Source organism: Episyrphus balteatus, chromosome 3 (genome assembly GCF_945859705.1).
Source record: "Episyrphus balteatus chromosome 3, idEpiBalt1.1, whole genome shotgun sequence".
Classification (NCBI taxonomy): domain Eukaryota; kingdom Metazoa; phylum Arthropoda; class Insecta; order Diptera; family Syrphidae; genus Episyrphus; species Episyrphus balteatus.
In genome coordinates, this window is record NC_079136.1 from 34004041 (window position 1) to 34026559 (window position 22519).

Consider the following 22519-nt stretch of genomic DNA (forward strand, 5'->3'; position numbering starts at 1 on the left):
TTAATTTAATTATTTTATTTCAGACAATTTTGCATAGTAAATTTGGAAATAAAATTGATTTTTAATTTCTATCAAAATCATACATACAATACAGGGTGGGTTCAGAGTTGCAGGCCGACAATTTTTTTTTTTTTTGAAAATAAAATTGTTTATTAATTTTTTGATATGATTAGCAAAAAATACGTCAATAAGCTAAGATATAGAATTTATTATTAAGATTATAACATTCTGTTACATAAAATGAATTTTATCGTTTCTCAGCATCGTTTCTCAATTAAATAGTACCTCGAGGCGTTATGATTAGTACGAGGACTATCACGCCAGAGGTTCGGGGTTCAAATCCAACCTTCACCAGCTAGAAATTTTTTTTTCAGGGCCACTGCCTGAATTAGGAAACACTTCAATAGTATCATTGTCATATCTGTTTAGTCGAACAAACTTTTTGGTAGAAGTCATCATGCCACAAATGTATGGAACGTGGTATGAGTTTGCTTTTTTGACGTGGTTCTCAGGGCCTCTCCTTTGAACATGGCAATACCAAACGGTTCGATCGTACTCTATCTTTTGGGAGATGTAATTTTTAACTTATTTCTTGGATCTCCAGTTTTGTGTGTTATTCCTATTAAGATATTGGCAACTTAACATACCCTAAGAAGAGCCAAGTTGTTGCGTGGGTGGAAATATGGAACCTAAAAGGGAGTTAAAATACTAAGAACCCGCGCGTGAGCCAGGCAGGGTATTTTTTTTTTTGTTTAAGCTGTTATTTTGTTAAACTGTTGTCAACTAAATAATAATTGAGGGTTTATTTTGTCCATAACAAATTCAAACCACTCCCATTTTCGTTTTACTCATTTAGTTTTGGCTAATGAGAATTGGTAATCTCTTGTTTTATGTTTTCTTAATTCCATACGAGTATCGTTCCCCCTAATTGTTGGCAACCCTAATTCCACACGAAAAAATGGTGTCCGCCATTTTTATAGCTTTGGTATTCATAGCTCTGGTTTTTCATAACTTCAAATTGTATGAAATTACATCTTATTTTCCCTGGAAAATTGACAAGTTCCGAGGGAAACTTTTTATGATTTATTTTCATCCAAAAAGTTTTAAACGAGGAAAACATTCCCGGGGTAATTTTTTAATCACGATAGCCCTAAAAGCATAAAATATTCTAAAAATTCTATAAGTTCTAATTTTCATTACAGAGATTTAGAGCATTTTTTATTAACTTTTATGGTACAAATCTAAAGGTTCACTTTGGTGTATGAGTAATATTTTTTTTACAATATTTTTTTTGCTGCGAAAAATATTTCTTTTGCTAAACCAATAGACCTTTGTGTAATGTCGTTTTCGATTGGCCGTCCGGAAGCGTCCGGAAGCATTCAGAAGCCTTCTGAAAGCGTTTTATTCACAAAAACATGACAGCTTAAACGCTTCTCAGAAGTAAAATTCTCTTCTCGATTTCAAATCAGAATCGACTCAAAATTACTTATACATAGAAAATAAATGTCAAACAAAATTTTCTCGTACAAAATTAAATTTTTTTATTTGATTATTCACTAACACCGATACAAACTTTCAGAATTGAGTGGAAACGATTCAAACTGTTTTATTGGATTTCAGAATGAGTGAATCCTTGAGTAAAACCAATCGAAAACGACATAATATTATCAACTACCATAAATTTAATTAGTACAAATTAGTAACAATGTTAATTACAGGAAACTGTCATCAAATATCTTATAAAAGTAAATAAGTTATGCAAGAACTGAGTTTTTTTTTTGAAATTGTAATTTTTTTGGTTCTAGCTAATTTATTATTATAACTTTTATTAAATTTGTTTGCCTTTTATTAGGTATAACTTAATTTTCTGAACAAAGATTTTGAATAACTTTGATTGTCTGTTTTCCTTTTACCCAGTTTTACTTATTTATAATTTTCCTTATTATTCATATTCAGTGTCCTCATTATGTACAATGTGCATAAATGCAACAAAAAGCAAAAACATTACTTTACTTACTTGGTAAATGAACTTCACATAAAATACGCACCCTGTAAAATAATAATAACTTTATCTTATTGATTATAAAATTAAAACAAAACCCCACCAGAGAAGTTGATCACCTCAAGATTGTGATCTGTTAATTGTTTAGCTGTGGTTTTACCTTTTTTAAAAAACTGATCTGCGAGCAAGTTATACAAAAAAAAAAATATAACACAACACAAAATAAATAAAAAAACAGAAATAATTATTTACAATACCGATTGGGGGCGAACTTGTGCTTATGTCTTTAAACTGTATTTATAGTCAAATGAAGAAAATAATGATTTAACGTTTACCTCTGTTTAATTAATTTATTGTGTGTTTTCATTTGCGACATGTACATACTTATATACATAAGTACTGTATGGTAATAACTCGTATGTAGAATGTAGTGTATGTTATGCTTTCATAAAAAAAAAATCAAATTGAAGTTTTTTAATGAAAGAAACATTTTTATCAAAAACTACGAACTCAAAATATAGATCTACAATGTTGTTGTTCTCCACAACGACTTATCTGGAAAAAATTATTGCATCAAATAATTTTCAAAAATGTGTTTATTGTTTATATTTTTGTTTTTAATTAAATTTTAAGTGTATTTTATATTTAATATAATTTAGGCCCATTTGCTCATACTAGTCATAAATTCTAATATTAGATAGGTCGAACATAACTCCTATGTTTAACTTAGTTTATTCTAAGTTTCTAAAAAATATTTATATTCAACCTAGCAACGATTTACTTTCATGCTATAAATCGCTGAGAACTTCAAACGACACAAACGTCAGTTAATTTGAACTGTTTTTGAACAATTTACCGGGAATAATTTAACAAATTTATTATTTTGGCAATTTTAATTGCAGAAAAAAAGTGTTAAATAGTGAAAATGGCTATAAAAGTGTGTTAAATTTAATAAAAAATAAAATGCACAACTGGGTCGCACGTACTTGCTCTTGTAGTTCAAAGCATCTTTATCTTAAATATCTATTGGAAATTTAAGATTTTGTGGAGAAAAAAAAAAATAAAAACAAAAAAAAAATCGAAAGTTAAAAAAATTCAATTTTTAAAATATTTTTTGAAAAACTTTTTTTTTAAATTTTTTTTTTACATTTTACACTTCAATACCTATGATGTCTGTAAATTTTGAAAAAAATTGACTTATGCTTTGATGAAATATATAACTAAAAAAACATGTCAATTTTTGAAAAACGGCAACGCCATATTTCCGCTCTCGGCATCTTTTGAGAAAAACTAAAAACGCAGTTTTGTTAGAATCAACAAGAGTACTGCGCACACCAAATTTAAACGAAATCGTTAGAGCCGTTTTCGAGAAATTTGAAATACCTCGAAAACGTTATATGGGAGATATGCGTTAAATTGGAGATATTAAAAAAATAAAAAAAACGGACCTAGGGAATTACGTAAAAATCATCTGTACCAAGTTTCAAGCAAATCCATCCATCCGTTTAGGCCCTAGCTCGATGTACAGATGGACGCACAGACGCACAGACGCACAGACGCACAGACGCACAGACGCACACACGCACAGACCGACGGACGGCATGACGAAAACCACTTTTTTGATCTTCTCCATCATCGTAATGTTGGTTTTGATTAAAACCTCGATTTTTTTTTTCTACACGAAACCAATACTTGCCCTATAGAGCAAGTAAAAATATTCATTTGACAGAATTTGTTTTGTTAATATTTTGTTTGTCAAAAATGAATGTGACCAATATAAAAACAAAAAATGAACAGTGTTCCAAAAATGTGTGTTGTGAATTTTACCATCGGTAGATGGTTAAAGGCTTGGCCACACCGGAGGGTATGCGGTAGCGGTACGGTTAGCGGTAACGATATTTGTATGAAAAAAAATTCAACATCTGAACGTTGATATGTCAGTTTGAAATTTTGTTCATACAAGTACAGTGACCTCTACCCATACCGCTACCGTAATACAATACAAATAGTACAAATACAAATTGTATGGAAAAAGGTAAAAATAGTGAAAGCCCAGTAAAACTTGCGTTTTAATTAATAAATGGAATAATTTTAGTGAATGTGTTTGTGTTTTGTGAACGTATGTGTGTGTCAAAATAAGTGTTGAAAAAAAACAACAAAAGGGTGAACATTCTCTCAAAAAAATTTTCAGAGAATTTTTTGCGTTTGCAGATGGTTAGGATTTATTAAAGTAAGTCAACTCATATTGCTATACTTAATTTTTGTCCATTTTGGTACCAACGCATCATTTTTTGAGCTATATTCTCTCTTTTTTCTCAAATAAATATGCTTAAGTAGAACGTAAACCACTTATGATCTACTATTTCTTCCCCCTAAGTTATGTTTATCTTAGAGGAATTTATGACCTAGTTTGAAGTTCGTGCAAATCGCAATGTAGAACTTAAAGCTTTACGATTCACTTAAATATTTAAGTTTCGTTTCAGCAAATGGGCCTAAAATACTTTAAGTAAAACATAAAATCCTTAAGATCTACTATTTCTTCCCCCTAAGTTGTGTTAAACTTAGAGGAATTTATGACACAATTTGAAGTTCGTGCAAACCACTATGTAGAACTTAAGGGTTTATGTTTCACATAAATATTTAAGACTCGTTTCAGCAAATGGGCCTTAAACATTTTTACATAATAATACACACTATTTTTTACAACTTCAACTTGTCTAAAGAAGCAAGTACTTAGGACTCAGTCGTAGATTTTAATTCTTGATGCATTTTTTTTTGCATTTAAAGTTAATGAAATTCATAAGTAATTTCATTATTCCATATTTATTAAAAACTTCTATTTTAGAAACAGTTTTAATTTTGTTTTTCTATCAATTAAATCGATAAATTTATGGACAAACAGATGAAGTTGATAGTGTAGGTGGGTAAAATGAGAATTATAATGAAAATGTTTAACTTCTATGAAATGAGTAATACAATTTATATGAAAAAGTGATAAGAAAAAAAAAAATAGTGACAGTAATATTCATTATCTGATGATTAATGTTTAAAATAAACATTAATGAAAGCAAAATAAAATAATTATTTTGCTTTTAGGCCCAATTTATTTACACTCCATTAAATTTAAAGTCTCCATTAAAAACGGGAAATTTTAAAATTTGTATGTGATTTGACAGATTTTTTATTTTTAATGGGGCCTTTAAATATAATGGAGAGTGAATAAATTGGACCTTAAACATTAAACATCAGTGTTTTTTAGTTAACATCTTTATTTAACAATATTTGTATAAGCTTTCAATAAAAAAAATATGGGGTTTCCTTTTGATAAAAATGCAAGGATGGATAGCAAGTTAAAGTTATGCTAAAATTCATGAAAATATGCAAATCACGGAATTTAAAAATTGGTTCGAGGATAATTCCATTTAAAGGTTTGTTGACGAAGTTTTGATCTCTAAACGTAGTATACAGGGTGCCCGGTAGAAAATGGATAAGCCTGAAATGGCTGACAGGTGCACTTTTGACTGTTCTAAAACCGAATAGAAAAAGTTTCTATCGCAACCAGTTTAGAAAATATTAGCTTTTTTTCGTTCAGTGTACTTTAAATTTCATTATCTTACGTTTTCTTTAACCACAACCACGAATGAATTAATTTTATAAATTTCTTATTTTTATAATTTTCTACAATAATTGGCTCACTACATACGAAATTAAAAGTTTTTATAACTGTTACATCTTTTCTTTAAACAAAATTTTGAAATTTGTTTTTCGATGCAAAATGTGAAAAAAAAAATTTTATGAAAATTTTCAAACACCTGTGGTATAAAAAAATCCATAGGAACGTAGGTGGCCAACTTTTTTAAAAATATGCGCGTCCAAAGGAGATTGCAGAATGGTAAAAGTTTTCATCAAATCTAGAGTTACTATAGTCTGTCCGATAAAAATTGGCAGTACAGGCCTTATGGGAGAGCTTTTTCAAAATCAGTGGGACCTAACGACTGCCAAAAAGCAATTCACGAAAAATATGCCCCTGAAACACACAAGAAAACCACAGGCGCGCCATGGCATTGTTGTTGTAATTTCTTTACTAAGCGAAGTACACCCTCCTATGACCGATCTGCCACTCGATCTGTGGCAGAATGAAACTCAATGATAAAACTTTTTTATTAAAAGTATTTACAATACATAAGAGTTACCATTACCATTGGTAAACTTCCTTCATAAACTACTCCTTTTTCTATTATTTTTCTGAAAGAGCTTTCAGGATTAATGCTTTTTGAAGCTTTTAAAATGAAAAAAAGCATTATGTGTTGTCGTGGTGTTGGTGGCTGTTTGTTTTTTATTTTGTGTATGAAGGAAAACAGTTAATGTCAACATTTTGACATGCATTTTAACATTTCAACAGGAAAAATAGTTTACTCTTGCTTGGGGTCGGGCTGTGTTTTAAATGAGTGAATTTTTTGTTTTGTTATTTTGGTGTTAAACGAAAAATTATTTATTTTTTTTCGTTTTTGTGAAATTTTACCGATAAAATGGTAACGCTGGTACCTTTTTGAAACATTTTTTTCGGATAATACGGCATCGCTGTGTGAGCTTTTTTATGTGATAGACATATCCAGAATGCGTGAAGCAGAGTGAGATGCAAATGCCCTACCTTCCCTGTACTGCCAATTTTTATCGGACAGAGTATAGGAAGTTATTGGTACCAAAATAAATAAAATGCACGACTGGGTCGCACGAACTTGCTCTTAGAGTTAAAGTTGCTTAAATTTTTAAGACTTTTTATATAGAAATTTGGAAAAAAAAAAATAAAATTCGTTTAAAAAAAAAATAAAATAAAATCTGAAATTAAGTTGCCCTCCAAAACAAGTATGCAGTTTTGATTGATATATTAAGATGCATTTTTAGAAAAAAAATTTTAAAAATCGTTTGAGCCGTTTTTTAAAAAACTAATTTTTTATAAATAATTTTTTGGAAAAAAAGTTTTAAAATAAAATTGGTATGCCATTTTGTAGAAATCACTAATCAACATCTAAAAACAAAATTTCAAAAAAAATCAATCTCCCGTTTTCGAAAATTTGATTTTTCAAAAAAAAATTTTCAAAATTTTTTTAAAAATCCAAAAATTATTTTTTTCAAAATCTTATTTTTGGCTTATATTTAAATTATATAAATGCTTCTTCACAAAAAGTTTGGTTTAAATCGAATAAGCAGTTTCGGAGACAATCGGATTCTACATACCAAGTTTGGCATTAATCGGTCCATCCGTTTAGGCTGTAGCTCCTTATACAGACAGACTGACAAACAGACTGACAGACAGACTGACAGACAGACTGACAGACAGACTGACAGACAGACTGACAGACAGACAGACAGACAGACGGACTTCCGGGACCCACTTTTTTGGCATTGTCTATAATCGTAATGTCATGGAAAAATGTTATCTCAACTTTTTTTTTTGTACGAATGCATAACTTGATATATAGTACCTATATCGCAAGTAAAAAAAGGCTTTTAATTTAATAAATTATTTTAACTGTAAAATCTTAAGTTTTTCACATTGCTGCCACAAATGCATGGATTCCATCAGTTTTTTTAATCAGTCATATCTTACAATAATCCTTCTTACACATAACTATTAAAAAAAGCGTTATAACCGTTGAACAATGGCTATAAAAAAAATAAGTTATCTTTTTTTAATGCAAAGTAGAAAAAATTTTTTTTACATTTTGCATCGAAAAACAAATTTCAAAATTTTTTTAAAGAAAAGATGCAACAGTTATAAAAACTTTTAATTTCTTATAAAGTGAGCCAATTATTGTAGAAAATTATAAAAATAAGAAATTTATAAAATTCATTCATTCGTGGTTGTGGTTAAAGAAAACGTAAGATGATGAAATTTAAAGTACACTGAACGAAAAAAAGCTAATATTTTCTGAACTGGTTGCGATAGAAACCTTTTCTATTCGGTTTAAGAACAGTCAAAAGTGCACCTATCAGCCATTTCAGGCTTATCCATTTTCTACCGGACACCCTGTATGTAATAAAAATGTTCAAACATTTTTCAATAAAAGTAAAAAAATAAAAATAAAACTTAAACTAAACAAAGAAATTATAATTTTGTTTTTTTTTTCACAAAATTTAAACAAAACATAAAAAACTAAAATAATTGTGTTTAAAATTACTTATTTAAAAAGTTTTTAGCTGCAAATGATGTACCGTTTTTTTTTTTTTTGTATGAAATCTAATTCACAGTTCTGTGCGAAAATCAAAAAATTAAACTATAGGCATAATTCGTGTCTTTTGTGCAACATATTGAAGTGTTTCAATTTTTATAATTGATGGTTCATCTGACGTGTTAGCTATGGTAAATCAAAAAACTTCAACACGAAATATCATTAAAAACAATGCACAGATATGTGAAACATTTATTTTAAAAGTTAAATTATTGGACACTGAACTTTAAACTAGGTTCAGTTAACCCTTTCATTTACATTTAGGTTATGAGGAATTGGTTCCGAGGAATTCGAATATTGTATTCACAATTCCCAAAAAAATATATTTCCAGCCTTATAAAGAGACTTTAATGTCACCACTTTTTGGAAAAATTCTAATTTTTTTTATTTTTGTCCTGCCAAATTCGCACCAGTAGTGTGCCGACAGAGGGTTAAGGATGATTTATTACATAAGTGTCTTAAAACTATATTTTGAAAACAAAATAAAATACATAACTATTTTTTTATTAGTCGTAGTCATTAATGGTATAACTAACTAGTCGTTATTCCTCTAACTTAACAACGATATACATATTAAATTTATCGGTACATAAATCACTTTTAAATAGGTGTATAAAAGTACTTACTTAATTTGGTTTCTCGTCACGTTATTTGTTCGTCCTTGTTTCTATGCATCCGTGACTTTAAAACACGCTCTAATAACTATGAAATGTACTATATAGACAATAACTAGCAGATAGCAAGGCACTTTTAAAGAAATCTTATTTTTCACAGATGAATATAAACCTACTTTTGGCTTTGCCGTAGTCAGGCAAAAAAAAGGAAACATTGACAATTTTACAAACAGACGAATGACTAATTCCGAATTTCATCCTTTCTTAAAAAAAAACACCCTTTTACTCAAGAAAATGTTCTAGTTTTTTTATATTCTCAATTCTTATTACCGACGAAATTTTTTCACCAATTTTAAAAACTAAAAAAATGTACATACCTGTCAAATTCTCAAAAAAAAAAAAAAAAAAAAACACCCTTTGCTCAAAATTAAGTGTTTAGGACTTTATGGACTCCTTGTGGCTGCTTCATCTTAAACCCTCATTCCGAATTTCATCAGGTTTTTTATATTTACCCTGTTGTAGTCCAAAACAAGCACCCTTCCTTGCGTTAAATGAGCAATTATTTTTCTAAGAGCAATCGTATTAACTTGATTTTGAGGTCATTAGGTTCAGTGTCAATAAATATCTTAAAAACATGTGTCCTATGATTACATCCGACAAACAATTTTTTTAACAGTTGTGTTGGTCCACAACTCCTTCTTTTCTTCCGCTAAAATACACCCTCCCAACAAAACTATATTTGAAATTTCGACTTTAGTTTTCTAAGTTTTCGTAAGAGGTGGGTATGTAGGTATCTTTGAGTAATAATGAAAATTAAAAACCATTATTTTATAGATTCAGAAAAAAAAATAATTCAAAAACAGTTCAACTCTTAAATTAAATTTTTATTTAAAATAACTGGTTGCAAAATAGGCTATTGATTATGTCGAAAAAAACAGGGCAATAAGGAACTAAGACGTTCACGGGTTTTTATTGCAGGAATCGTTCAATGGGCTATAAAAGAACATAAAACCGCGGAGTGCTATTAAATGAGAGGGTGGAAACTGAAGATAGGGGTGTAAAAGCCCCCTTTTTGGTTTTTTCAGTATATCTCGTAAACCGAGCAAAATTTTAGTATATTGCTCTCAAAACTTTTTGTAGAGAATTGAATTTCCTATAAGAATAATGTTTTCTAAAAATTGAAAAAAAAATTTCCATACCAAAATAGTCGAAACAATCATAAAAAAAATATCAAAAAAATCGATTTTTTGAGTTTTTTTTGCTTTTTTAGTTGTACATTTTTTTTGGGTTGAGATAGACATAAACATTGCTCCAAAGAAAAAAAGAAGATTAAATTTCCTTCAAAACCCTGTACTCACTAAATTTTTTCATTGAAAATTAACCGAAGTATGGCCATTTTAATCTATCTTTTTTTCGCATTTTTAGTTTTACTCAAGTAAAACAGAAACATTTGAGGGGAAAGTACGATAACTTAAGCACCAAGAACTGATAATGAGATTTTGTAGAGGGGTTAAATACAATCATTGCTTACTATGGGAGGGGGGATCTATGTCCCCCCGTTTTGGCGGGAGGGGCAATTTTCTAAAAAAAATACTTAAAATAAAAAAAAATTATTAAAAAACAACGGCAACACTCACAGTTTTGATTGATACTTTTTCCAAAAGCTGGAATTATAAACTTAATATTAATTTTAAAATGAAGTTATTTTAATCAATTGTTTTTGAAATAAACGAGTGATTCCAATAATGAAAGTATTTTGTCTATTTTTCAATTTTCTCAAAAAGTAGAAGGCATAGGAATATTATGATTTTCATGATTTGATAAGAAATCAATTAAGGCAGTTTACTTTGTCGATCAATTTCGTATTGAAGTCCACAGTCTTTGTGAAAATTGTACTCAATGTGCTTTTTAAACTTTTTTTTCACAAGTTTTGACTTTGAAAACGGGTATTTCAAAAACAATTGATTAAAATAACTTCATTTTAAAATTAATATTAAGTTTATAATTCTAGCTTTTGGAAAAAGTATCAATCAAAACTGTGAGTGTTGCCGTTGTTTTTTAATAATTTTTTTTTATTTTAAGTATTTTTTTTAGAAAATTGCCCCTCCCGCCAAAACGGGGGGACATAGATCCCCCCTCCCATAGTAAACAATGATTGTATTTAACCCCTCTACAAAATCTCATTATCAGTTCTTGGTGCTTAAGTTATCGTACTTTCCCCTCAAATGTTTCTGTTTTACTTGAGTAAAACTAAAAATGCGAAAAAAAGATAGATTAAAATGGCCATACTTCGGTTAATTTTCAATGAAAAAATTTAGTGAGTACAGGGTTTTGAAGGAAATTTAATCTTTTTTTTTTCTTTGGAGCAATGTTTATGTCTATCTCAACCCAAAAAAAATGTACAACTAAAAAAGCAAAAAAAACTCAAAAAATCGATTTTTTTGATATTTTTTTTATGATTGTTTCGACTATTTTGGTATGGAAATTTTTTTTTTCAATTTTTAGAAAACATTATTCTTATAGGAAATTCAATTCTCTACAAAAAGTTTTGAGAGCAATATACTAAAATTTTGCTCGGTTTACGAGATATACTGAAAAAACCAAAAAGGGGGCTTTTACACCCCTATCTTCAGTTTCCACCCTCTCATTTAATAGCACTCCGCGGTTTTATGTTCTTTTATAGCCCATTGAACGATTCCTGCAATAAAAACCCGTGAACGTCTTAGTTCCTTTCTAAATGACATAATCAATAGCCTAAAAGAGGGCATTAATAATTTACATTAATTCAAGTTAAAAGAATGCTTTAAATTGTTAATTATTATTTATTTTAGAATGAAAAAAATCACTTTTCTAATATATCATTCATTTCAATAACATTTTCAGTTAATAAATCCAACAAAATTTCCACTTTAACTTTATTTAAATTATTTTCCCCTTCCAACTTCTTTATCTTCCGATTCATTCGTGTCATATCATCGACATCCCCTTTTTTACTAGAATGTATCCATATTCCTTCAGCAAATTTTAACTCCTTATCACCCAAAGTTAAAGATATATTCTTGTATTCGTCTAAGTCTTCAGCAACTGGGGGACAACCTATATTGCATCTTCCGGTTCTTATGGGTGTTGGTTTTGATTCGTATTTTTTATTGAATAATGGCATCGTTTTTTTTTTTTAAACAATACAACTTTGTGAATATTAACCTATTTTAAAGAGCACTTCCTCTATTCTTCTTATGTATATTTGAAGAAATTAATCAAATTCTGTTAACAAATTTTGAAGCAACCCCTTGTTTTGTACACAAAACCTTGGTAACGTTGTTGAAATTGCCATACGATTTCTATAGTAACGTTTTGAACCACAACAAAAATAGTAAACAAATTCCAGTATAAAATTTGACTTCTTTCTAAAAAATTATTAAAATACCAGTGAAACAATAAAATTAAGATATGTGCGAAATTTGGGAAAAATAACTTTAGTGCCAATTATGACAAACAACGCAAGCATTTTGCCACCTGATAAGTATTTAAATTTTAAACATTGACAAATAAGTTTTTTAAACCTATTTTTTTTTTCTAGAAATTTTAATGAAATTAAAAATAGTTACGAAAATATAATTCAGAAAATTGAACACGAACTGGATTCCTACAAAGTAATTTATTGAAATTGTTTGTAAAGAAAACACAAAAACCGTTCTAATTGATTTAACACAGGAGGAACAAACCAAGCTTAAGGAACAAGTTTTGAACGTTATCGAAGTCAATAATCGAATAAGTTCCCAAATCAATAGTATTCAACCACAACCAGCAATTGATGATAATTGGAAAACTGAACGTGAACACGTACAGCTGACTGATGATGCAATATCAAATTTAACCAAACAAGTGCAACACTTGAATGAGGTAAAACATATTTTTATTAAAGGGTTTTTTTTTATTATAGAATGTAGGAACAACTAAAATATGAGGCTAATTAAATATGAGATTAATTAAAACTGGGCAAAACATTTATGCGTTTGCAATGGAATTTATGTATTTGAGTAAAGTTGATTTAAAAAAATCACTTTTTCCTATTTTCTTGTTGTGTTTTTATTTGTTTTTTTTTTTCTTCAAGTTGTGGAAATCAATTTAGAAAAAAATTCACTTTAGTAACTTGACCGAAATCTAAAATTAACAAAGTTTTAAATAAAAGAGTATCGCATGATAATGAAGGTTTTTGTCTTTTTTTATATATATTTGAAGTTATTTTTAATAATTAAATTTATTTTTTTTTAATTATCTGAAATTGGAGAAATATAAATTGTGAAATCGATTTTTTAAGATCAGGGGTCGAATCACGGCACACAATTACGATCATACCTTAATGTTTTGACTATTTCTGTCTCTATTTAATTAGTAGAAAAAAATAGGGACACATAGCGACCATATTAACGAACGCATGGCGTAATTCGACCCCAGGTTCAAAACTTTTATTCAAATTGAAAAAGTTTAAATTTTATATTCCTAATCACATCAATATTTTTATTAATAATAGCTTCTTCCAATTAATTAAACATTCACTACTGTGTTGCACGTTCTCGTCCTTATGGTAAAAGTTGCTTTTATGCAAACATTCATAATAGAATAAACTAAGTTTAATTTAATTCCTAATTTACATAAAACATGTAAAATAATATGAAAAAGTGCCTACTTATGTACCTACATAATCACTCTTATTGCAATTTGCAACTATCAATTAATAGTTGATAAAACTTACAAATTCTCAAACATTTTTCAAAAAAAAAAAAAAAAAAAAATGGTATGCTGAAGAAATTATTAATCCACATCATACAAACAACATTTCAAAAAATTCTTCAACCCGTTTTCAAAAATTTAATTTCTACAAAAAAATATTAAACTTAAAAAAAAAAAAACAAAGAATTAGGTAGTTATTTTTTTTAAATTTCAAATTGATATGAAAATAGTTAGAAACGTTTTGTGAAATAAGGAATTTTTCCGACTTTGGTTATATAAATGGTACTGTTAATTTGAATGCTTAAAAAACTCTTAAGTTCCCCTTTAAGGGAAGTACCAAAAACAGTTAGTGAGCAAAAAATTTTTCTTATTTTTTTCAAGTGCATTTGCTTTTCATTAAGGGGGGAAATCCCTCCGGAATTTTTTATTTTTGCATTTATTTTTTTGCGTAATAAATTTATTTATCAACCGAAGAAACTATTTTCAGTGGTCTTAGCCTTAAATGAAGCCTCAAAAGTGCCTAGATAGTCCCAAAACCAATGCGCTCCGAACCTACCATAGTACGAAAACGAAAACTTTAAACGCATTTTTTTCGAAACTAGTTTTTTTCCGCGCCGTGCAATGTAACTCAAAAACTAATGAAGCTATCGACTTGAAATTTGAAGCAAATTACTCCTTAAATCATTGGCCACAACATGAACCTAAAAGTTGAATAAAATTTGTACAGTAAATATTTTTTTAACTACTTCTTTGTAAAAAAAACATGTTTTTTTTCGTTTTTTTGATTTCTAATTTTTATTTTTCATTTAAAAAAAATAAATTTAGGTTCATGCGTACTAATATCATCTAACGGAAAAAAATTTCCTTTTTGATTTAAGATGATTTCCTGGACCTGTACATTGCACGGCGCACAGTGTGCAATTTTGCCAATCTAGCGGTACTTAATTCTAATTCCAAGTAAACTTAATTTTTTTGATGCAAACCAGCTTAATTTTGTTAAGTATTGTATTTCTACAAGGGTTTTATTGATTTTCAAAATTATATATCTAACTATATGTCCAATATGTGGTATACGAGTACAAAATGTACCACAATGGGTGGGGAAGAGCCGACATCGAGCAAAAGATTTTGGGAGTTGGTTCTTAAACTGTCTCTATTTCGAAAACGAAGCAAAATATCGAAAAATTTTATTTAATATTTTTGTCTTATTTTGCCAACAAGAATCTAAAAAAATCATTTTCAATTTGTAAAAATGGGATGTACGATTTTTCAAAAGATCAAAAAATTGGTTTTTGGCCTATGTACCTGAACAAAAAAAAAAAATTTAATGGTTTCGCACTCCTGACGCAAGAAAAGTCAACGAATTCTAACACAGAATACATCAACGGAGATTTTAAGCCCAAAAACAGGACGGATACACGAGGATACATTTTTAAAACGCTTCACAAAGTTAAAGAACACAAAAAAAAAAACAACACTCTTTAGGTCTTCGCACAAATAATTTTTTATTTTTTTATTTTTTAGTGCACACAAAAATTAACTTACCTTAAATATTTCTTAAATGTTACTTAAAATAAAAAAAATAAATTTAATTTACACAACTTTTATTTTACTTCACCACGCTCTTATCAAAGTGACACAAGAAAAGCAATGAGCTTTAAATTTTTTTTCTCTTAAACCAAGCTGATGTTTGTGATTCTGTGGAACGGTAAATACAGTTGTTTTCTTGTTGTTTTTTTTTGCCATTCTATTGTCTGAGGTTTTACCTTTCCATTGATACCAATTTTGTTGGATTTGGGAGACATATATTTTTCATTAAAGTACAGCTAGATTGCGAAAATTGCACACTGTGCGGCGCAAACTAGAGGCATCAACTTTGAAAGGCTCCAGAGCCGCCATTTTGTTATTTTTTCATTTCAAAAATTTTTTTTTCAATTCTTGATAATGTCAGTAATATCTTGTCTTTTTCCAAATTTCAATAAGTGCTTTCAGTTTTTCATAAAAAAATAGTGAAAAAGGTGTCGTCTGGAGGGATTTCCCCCCTTAATATTAATTTTGATTGCAAATAAAAAAATCTTACATTAAAAAAAAAAAAATTAAAGCAAATGAAAAATTTGTCTGCATTAAAGAAAAAAATTAAATGGAAAGTTGGGCATTAAATATTTGTTTCTAATTTTTGTCGAATTTTGCACACATTTTGCATTGATTTTTTTAATGCAGAGAATTTTTTATTTGCAATAAAAATTTGGGTTCAATGCAATTTTTTTTTCTATTAGCATTTAGCAATAACATTTTTTTAATGTAAAAAATTTTCAGTTAGCATTAATTTTTTTTAATTCAAACATTTTTTACTTGCAATTTTTTTTTTATTTCAAATGCATTTTTTGAATTGATATTTTTACAACCCTGCTCTAAAGCAAAACGCTTCACTGGCTAAAGGTGCTGCTAGGGATAAAGACAGACGGTTTTGCAGGACCCACTTTTTTCAAATTCTTTATCATAGTAATGCCATAACTTACAGTTATCTCGATTTTTCAATTTTTTTTTTTCTTAAACCTTCTCTTTTCGAAGATGCAACCGTCGCGTCGAATTACTTCATTTGACACCATTTTTAACCTTTAACCTTTTGGGCCCGTCCTGTATGTAAATAAGAAAGAGCCGCGATTATTTCGCATTATTTCGGTGTAAAAATACGGAAAGTTTTCCGAACGTGAACAATTTTTCCTAAACTTGAAATTCAATCTTTCAAGGTGGAATCGTGTTCATGCTAAATAGGGCTAAATATAAAAATCTCAAAACTCTTTCTTTGTCAAAAAATTTGTAATAAATCCGCAAACGTTAAGTAGTAGGTACCCCCTCTTTCTCTACATATAAGTTTATATGGCTAAGAACATTTTTGACAATTGTTACCGATATATATATCTACCAATACGTAATGTCCGGGATTTATATGTAGCCAGTCCATTATAGCTTTTTGAATTATCCAGGAACGAAGTACCATTCAACAACTATGGAAAACATCTCAAGACACTATTTCTAATTTGGAAATTGAAATACAAAACTATCGCAAACAATTATTTAAACCAAGTGCATTTACTGAGGTAAAATTAATTTTGTATTCTAAATTCATTCAATTTATCTTCTTATGTAATTTTTCTCTCTTCAAGATAAAACACCAATATTCCACTACAATCAAGAACCTTGAAAATATTATAACAAATCAGAAAAACGATCTTGCCAAGCAAGCTCAAACCATTCGTGCGTTAGGAGAAGATAAGATTAGAAGTAATAATCGTATTAAAGAACTTCAAGCTATAATTCAAGGTGAAGTTTTCAAATTTGTTCCCTTATTTTTCTAACCCTTTACTTGCAGAACAAGAAAACAAACTTTACGAACATCAACAAATGGAACAAATCAATACGAATTTAAAACAAAAACTTCAAGAAGTTTTACACACTAATTCCGAATTGGAACTATCAACAACATTAGCCAAAGGTATGATCGATGAACGTTTCATTCGAGAGAAGAATGCTTTGGAAAAGTTGCAAGAGGCATTGCTCATAGCTGAAACTGCTGTAGCTGAAAAAGAAGAAGCTATTAAGCGTGAGTTGATCATAAAAGAAGAATGTGAAACATTGGCTACAACAATTGGTCAAGTGATGGAAGAAGCAGCACGAAAAGTTGAAAAGAATGTTGAAACTTTGAGAGCTCAATATGAAGAAAAGGAAAAGGCTTTAATAAAGAAACATAACGAGGTTAGATTAAAATAAGATAAACTTAATTTTGGTAACAATTAATTTTGTTTAGGTCAGAATGGAGTTGGAGAAGCAAACAAAAGCTTGTTTTTCGGCAGAAGCTCGTTGCAAGGATATCGAACAAAAACTTCAAGAGACCCTTAAAGAGAACCAAAGACTTGATAATGAACTCCAAATTGCATCTGAGACTTTAGTAAGACTTCTCTGATGAACTCAGAATTGATCTAGTCTTAAATGTTCATAATTTTTATAGATAGAAATGGAACTTAAAATAGAAGCCACGGGAAATCTGCTGAAGCAAGATAAAAAATCTGATAAGATTTGTGAGAAACGAGAGCAACAATTGCGGCAATATATAGAAAATAACCAACAATTGAAAGAAAGGTAAGCTAATTACACAGACAAAAATGTTTGCCTAAACCGCAATCTCTTATTTTTTCTTAGATGGAAAAACACTATCGAAGACGTTACAAAAAAATTTGGTAATGAAATTCAAAGACTTCAAAAAGAAAATTCAAACCTCAAAGCGGAAATACATGCGCAACGACTGAAAGTGGATAAAACAAATTATTAAGACTTTATTGTGTTTTTTTTTTTTTTTTTAATTAATTTTACAGAAATATAAATGTCTTTTAAGAAGAGCTAATTGTTGTTGTTCGTCCTGGAAATAAACTGGGAAACCAATAAGTTGTTTCATCACCTTGATCATCTACCCAGCATAAACCCTCGCTGAGGGTTTTTTCAATTCCTTGTTTAGCTCGATATTCAGTCCAACTAAAATGATAGAAAAAAATCAGTAAGAGATCATTGCTTTTATGGTTATCAAAAAATTACCCTTGTTGCTTGATGAGTGATGAAATAGTAACATAGCCTTGTTCGTTGCTAGATGCAGCTGTTAGTATAGCTGCTTCGTCCACACTCAATTCAGCTGGTATCGACTGAACCATGTATTTGCCTTTTGCGACTTTGTAAACTGTAAAACTATGGAAAGAAAGAAAACGTTTAGGAAAATGTATGTTTTTCTAGATAAACGAGATTTAAAGAATGGGGCTTACACAGATATACGAAATTGCGAGAAATTATACCATCAAACAACGGCTACCGACTAATCGGTTTGTTTCAGCAATTCGAAGTGCAGTAACATATATACTAGAAGGTTTTTTACATAAGGGATCTAACTATACAGGAATTACAATTTTTTCTTGTCTCGAAGCTTCCTACTTACACAACCCAATTAAATGCTTCAGCCACTTTTAATATTTCATGTTGATCAACATGAAGAAAAAAAAAAAAACCGCGGCGGTAACCCTAACAAGTGTGCAATTTTGATAAGGCAACTCTGTGTTAATGTTCTAAATAATTAAATTATAAAAGGAAGTATGTCGACGTTTTGTGAGGAGGTTGAAGCAGTGAAAATCGTCGAATAGAAGAAGAAAGAATAAGTTGTGAGCTCGTTTGTGGCTCTATTGCATACTTGTTGTTTATATATATATCGCTGCCTGAAAACTATAATGTTCTATGTTTCAAAAAAATGTTTCGAGAAAATCGACTACAAAGTTTGGAGTATCTGAATTTCACCCTTTATTTATGTATTTTAGCATGAAAATAGAAAATTAACTACCGTAGCTGGATAATCTATCGATTCAAATGCTAAAATTTCTGCTTTGATGTTGGAAATCTGTTTAATTAACGTTTTTCTGTTTTGATAAGAACATTTATTTGATTTCCTTGCATTTCGAGTTGATTTTTTTGTTCTATGTTCGACATACAACATTATAGTAATGAGCACGGTATATGAAAATAACCAGCTTAAGGCTTGGCCACACCGAAGGGTACATGCGGTAGCGGTACGGGTAATTGTATGAAAAAAATTTCAAACTGGAACAACAAAATTCAGCTGTGGAATTTTTTTCATTCAATTACCCGTACCGCTACCACAAGTACCCTTCGGTGTGGCCAAGCCTTTACAGTCAAGACAAACAATATTTTTGGAGTAATTATATTGCTGTTTCAGCTTTTTGTTGTTTTTTTTATTAAAAAAACACAAATTTAATAAAGTGCATCATGCCCAAAGAAGTTCAAAGATTTCAAATTAGTATTTACCAAGAAATTATCACAAAATATAATTACACAGCAATTATTTAAATAAACATTCAAGTGAAGCTTACTTACAAACTATTGCTGATTATTGTCAGTAACTATTCTAAAAAAGACATAATCGACCTGCCGCATGACCTTTCAATATTGCTTTAAAGGATTTTATTTTGGAGTCCGGCAGCTAATTTTTAAATGCAAAATGTTCTATGTAACTTAAAAGTAGTCATTTTTGTATGGGGTTCAAATGAGGCAAATTGTTCTATGTCAACTAAGACCTTTATAGTACTGAGTAAAAGCCATTATATCCGAAAAGTGAATATTTGTTTTGGCCATAAATATTGTATTAAGCCAAAAATAATACTTTCTTAAGCTCTAGTGCCTAATTGGCTATGCTAGCTAGATATGTCGTTTTTCCTTGTTGCCACAATATTATCCTGGGGTGGAATCGGCTATTGTGATTTGTGATCGGTGACAAAACACCAATTTGCTCTGAGAAATATGATTTTCGCAGTGCAAATTTGGTTCTTGTGACTATCACCGATCACAAATCACAATAGCCGATTCCACTCCAGGATAATTCCACCCCAGGACATAAGCATTTAATCAGCCTCAGAAGTGGAATAAATCTTAGGCCGATTCGGAAAGCCTTTACCCCAATCCAGACACGTGGGAGTATTGTATATAATAACTAAGAAGCTAATAGGCTTCCTGTACACCCGGGTATAAAAACCACCAAAGACAAGTCGACAAAAGACAAGAAGACAAAATTTCTGAATGACCAACGGAACAAAATATGAAACTGATGCCTGCAAAGTTTCTACACCAAATTGCAAGTGCAGGTTCCTTTCTTGATTCAGACAAGAGTGTTTATAAATCAAAGAGTGTTGATTGTCTTCTCAAACAAATATCTAAAAAAGCCTTTGCATAGAATTTTGCTTGTCTCAAAACTACCAAGACCATTAACTTGCTCTTTTTAAATTGATAAATTAAATGTATAAAGGGATTAGGGAACAGAATGAATTAATTCTCACCCATTTCCGAAAATATTTAGCTTTTTGGTAGCCATAAGGATGTCTTCTTGTGTTATTTCTTGATGAGCAGCACTTTGACCTCTTGAGGCTACTAATCGATTTCTCAGTTCACCAAGTTCCATTAAACCACCTAAAAATTAATTGTTACATATAATTTTGAATGATATATCAATTTATTACCAGTTTTCTCATTTAATGCCAAGCAAACTTCTACAACTTGTACTCCGAGTTCATAGTAAAAATCACCCATTCCTAAAACACTCCAAAAACCTTTGCCCGTTGCCAATGGATCAACGCCAATTGCGGCGCACATTTCTTGAAATTGTCTTCGGAATTGGGCATTTTTGCGAATTTCACTTTTATGGCTCATTGCGAATTCTTCAAGTTTAACACGAAACACTTCCAATTGTTTGGTCATTTGTTCCATTTGGGATTCCTGCATAACATTGCCTTTATCTTTGTATTTTTCAGCTTCATATTGTTGCTGTTGAATGGCTCCCAAACCGGCTCTGCGTCTCATTGTGGTACTATTTAGTTTTTTTTTTTCAATAAAATAGTAAAATTCTTCGGAAAATGATAAATTGAAATCAAATATTTCTTTGCTCAACTTTAATTAAAATTTACCAAAACAATTAACATATGATGACACTAATAACAAATACAACAACTGTCATTTAAATTTAAGGAGAGACGGTAATAATTCCAGTGGAATGAGAAATTTCCAAGAATTCCAGAAACTCATCATTTTGATGGTTGTGTTTGTGTGGAATGACAAATGTACAGGGTATTCCTAAATTTGGAATTTGAAGATAGTCGTTGCATTTGTACTAACGGTGAACGGTTCGACTTTGCTTGGGCAGGAATATTAAGTAAATTGTAGAATTAAAGCATTTTAGGGGAGGTGCCTTTGGAAACTTTTTACAAATAAAATGCACGACTATAGAAATTTGGAAAAAAAATAAAATTCGTTTATTCCCGTTTTCGAAATTTTTTTTTTAGAAAATTGCCCCTCCCTCCAAAACGGGGGGACATTGACCCTCACTCCCATAGTAAACAATGATTGTATTTAACCCCTATACAAAGTCTCATTATCAGTTCTTGGTGCTTAAGTAATCGTACTTTCCCCTCAAATGTTTCTGTTTTACTTAAGTAAAACTAAAAATGCGAAAAAAAGATATATTAAAATGGCCATACTTCGGTCAATTTCAATGAAAAAATTTAGTGAGTAGGTACAGCATTTTGAAGGAAATTTAATCTTCTTTTTTTCTTTGGAGCAATGTTTATGTCTATCTCAACCCAAAAAAAAATGTACAACTAAAAAAGCAAAAAAACTCAAAAAATCGATTTTTTTGATATTTTTTTATGGTTGTTTCGACTATTTTGGTATGGAAATTTTTTTTTTTCAATTTTAAAAAACATTATTCCAATTGGAAATTTAATTCTCTACAAAAAGTTGTATATACAATATATCAAAATTTTGCTTGGTTTACGAGGTATATTGAAAAAACCAAAAAGGGGGCTTTTGCACCCCTATCTTCAGTTTCCACCCTCTCATTTAATAGCACTCCGCAGTTTTATCTTCTTTTATAACCCATTGAACGATTCCTGCAATTAAAACCCGTGAACGTCTTAGTTCCTTATTACCCTGTTTTTTTCGACATAATCAATAGCCTACATTTAGTAAATAGTTCCACACGCCCAAGTCTGATCACATAAGTCCTAGGGGGCTCATTAAAAACTAAAAATTAAATTTTTTAACCTTACGTCTCAGATCGAAAAAAAAATGGCTTCCGCAAATCCATCTTTATTTTTTTATTTATGTTGTTATGTTGGTACCTACTGTAACAAATATAACAAACTTACAAGACATGTTTTTTATAAAAGAGTCTTTACTGTAAAATGTAATTGAAGTATTAAAAACAATTCGTTTTGATATTTTTGTTTGGTTTTGTCCAAAGGCACCCCTTTCCTAAACTGCCCCTTCTTCCCTACTTGGTTTAATGAAGAAATCACCTTCATGCACCTTAGGACGAGAGCCCGAACTGATGAGTG

The 22519-nt window shown here is 29.8% G+C and overlaps 2 protein-coding genes across 2 annotated transcripts; one reads left to right on the forward strand and one right to left on the reverse strand.

Annotated features, from left to right (window-relative positions):
- Window positions 1-12192: 12192 nt before the first annotated feature.
- LOC129913591 (sodium channel and clathrin linker 1) lies at window positions 12193-17927 on the forward strand. Its single transcript, XM_055992349.1, has 9 exons — window positions 12193-12372; window positions 12430-12502; window positions 12564-12752; window positions 16571-16684; window positions 16751-16907; window positions 16957-17339; window positions 17392-17532; window positions 17593-17723; window positions 17784-17927. Exons 1-9 carry the CDS (start codon window positions 12338-12340, stop codon window positions 17911-17913), a joined length of 1353 nt encoding a protein of 450 aa, XP_055848324.1. The 5' UTR covers window positions 12193-12337; the 3' UTR covers window positions 17914-17927.
- A 7-nt stretch (window positions 17928-17934) lies between these two features.
- On the reverse strand, window positions 17935-21089 carry LOC129913594 (vacuolar-sorting protein SNF8). Its single transcript, XM_055992353.1, has 4 exons — window positions 20648-21089; window positions 20468-20597; window positions 18174-18320; window positions 17935-18113 (listed from the first exon to the last, which is right to left on the reverse strand). Exons 1-4 carry the CDS (start codon window positions 20985-20987, stop codon window positions 17972-17974), a joined length of 759 nt encoding a protein of 252 aa, XP_055848328.1. The 5' UTR covers window positions 20988-21089; the 3' UTR covers window positions 17935-17971.
- Window positions 21090-22519: the final 1430 nt, after the last annotated feature.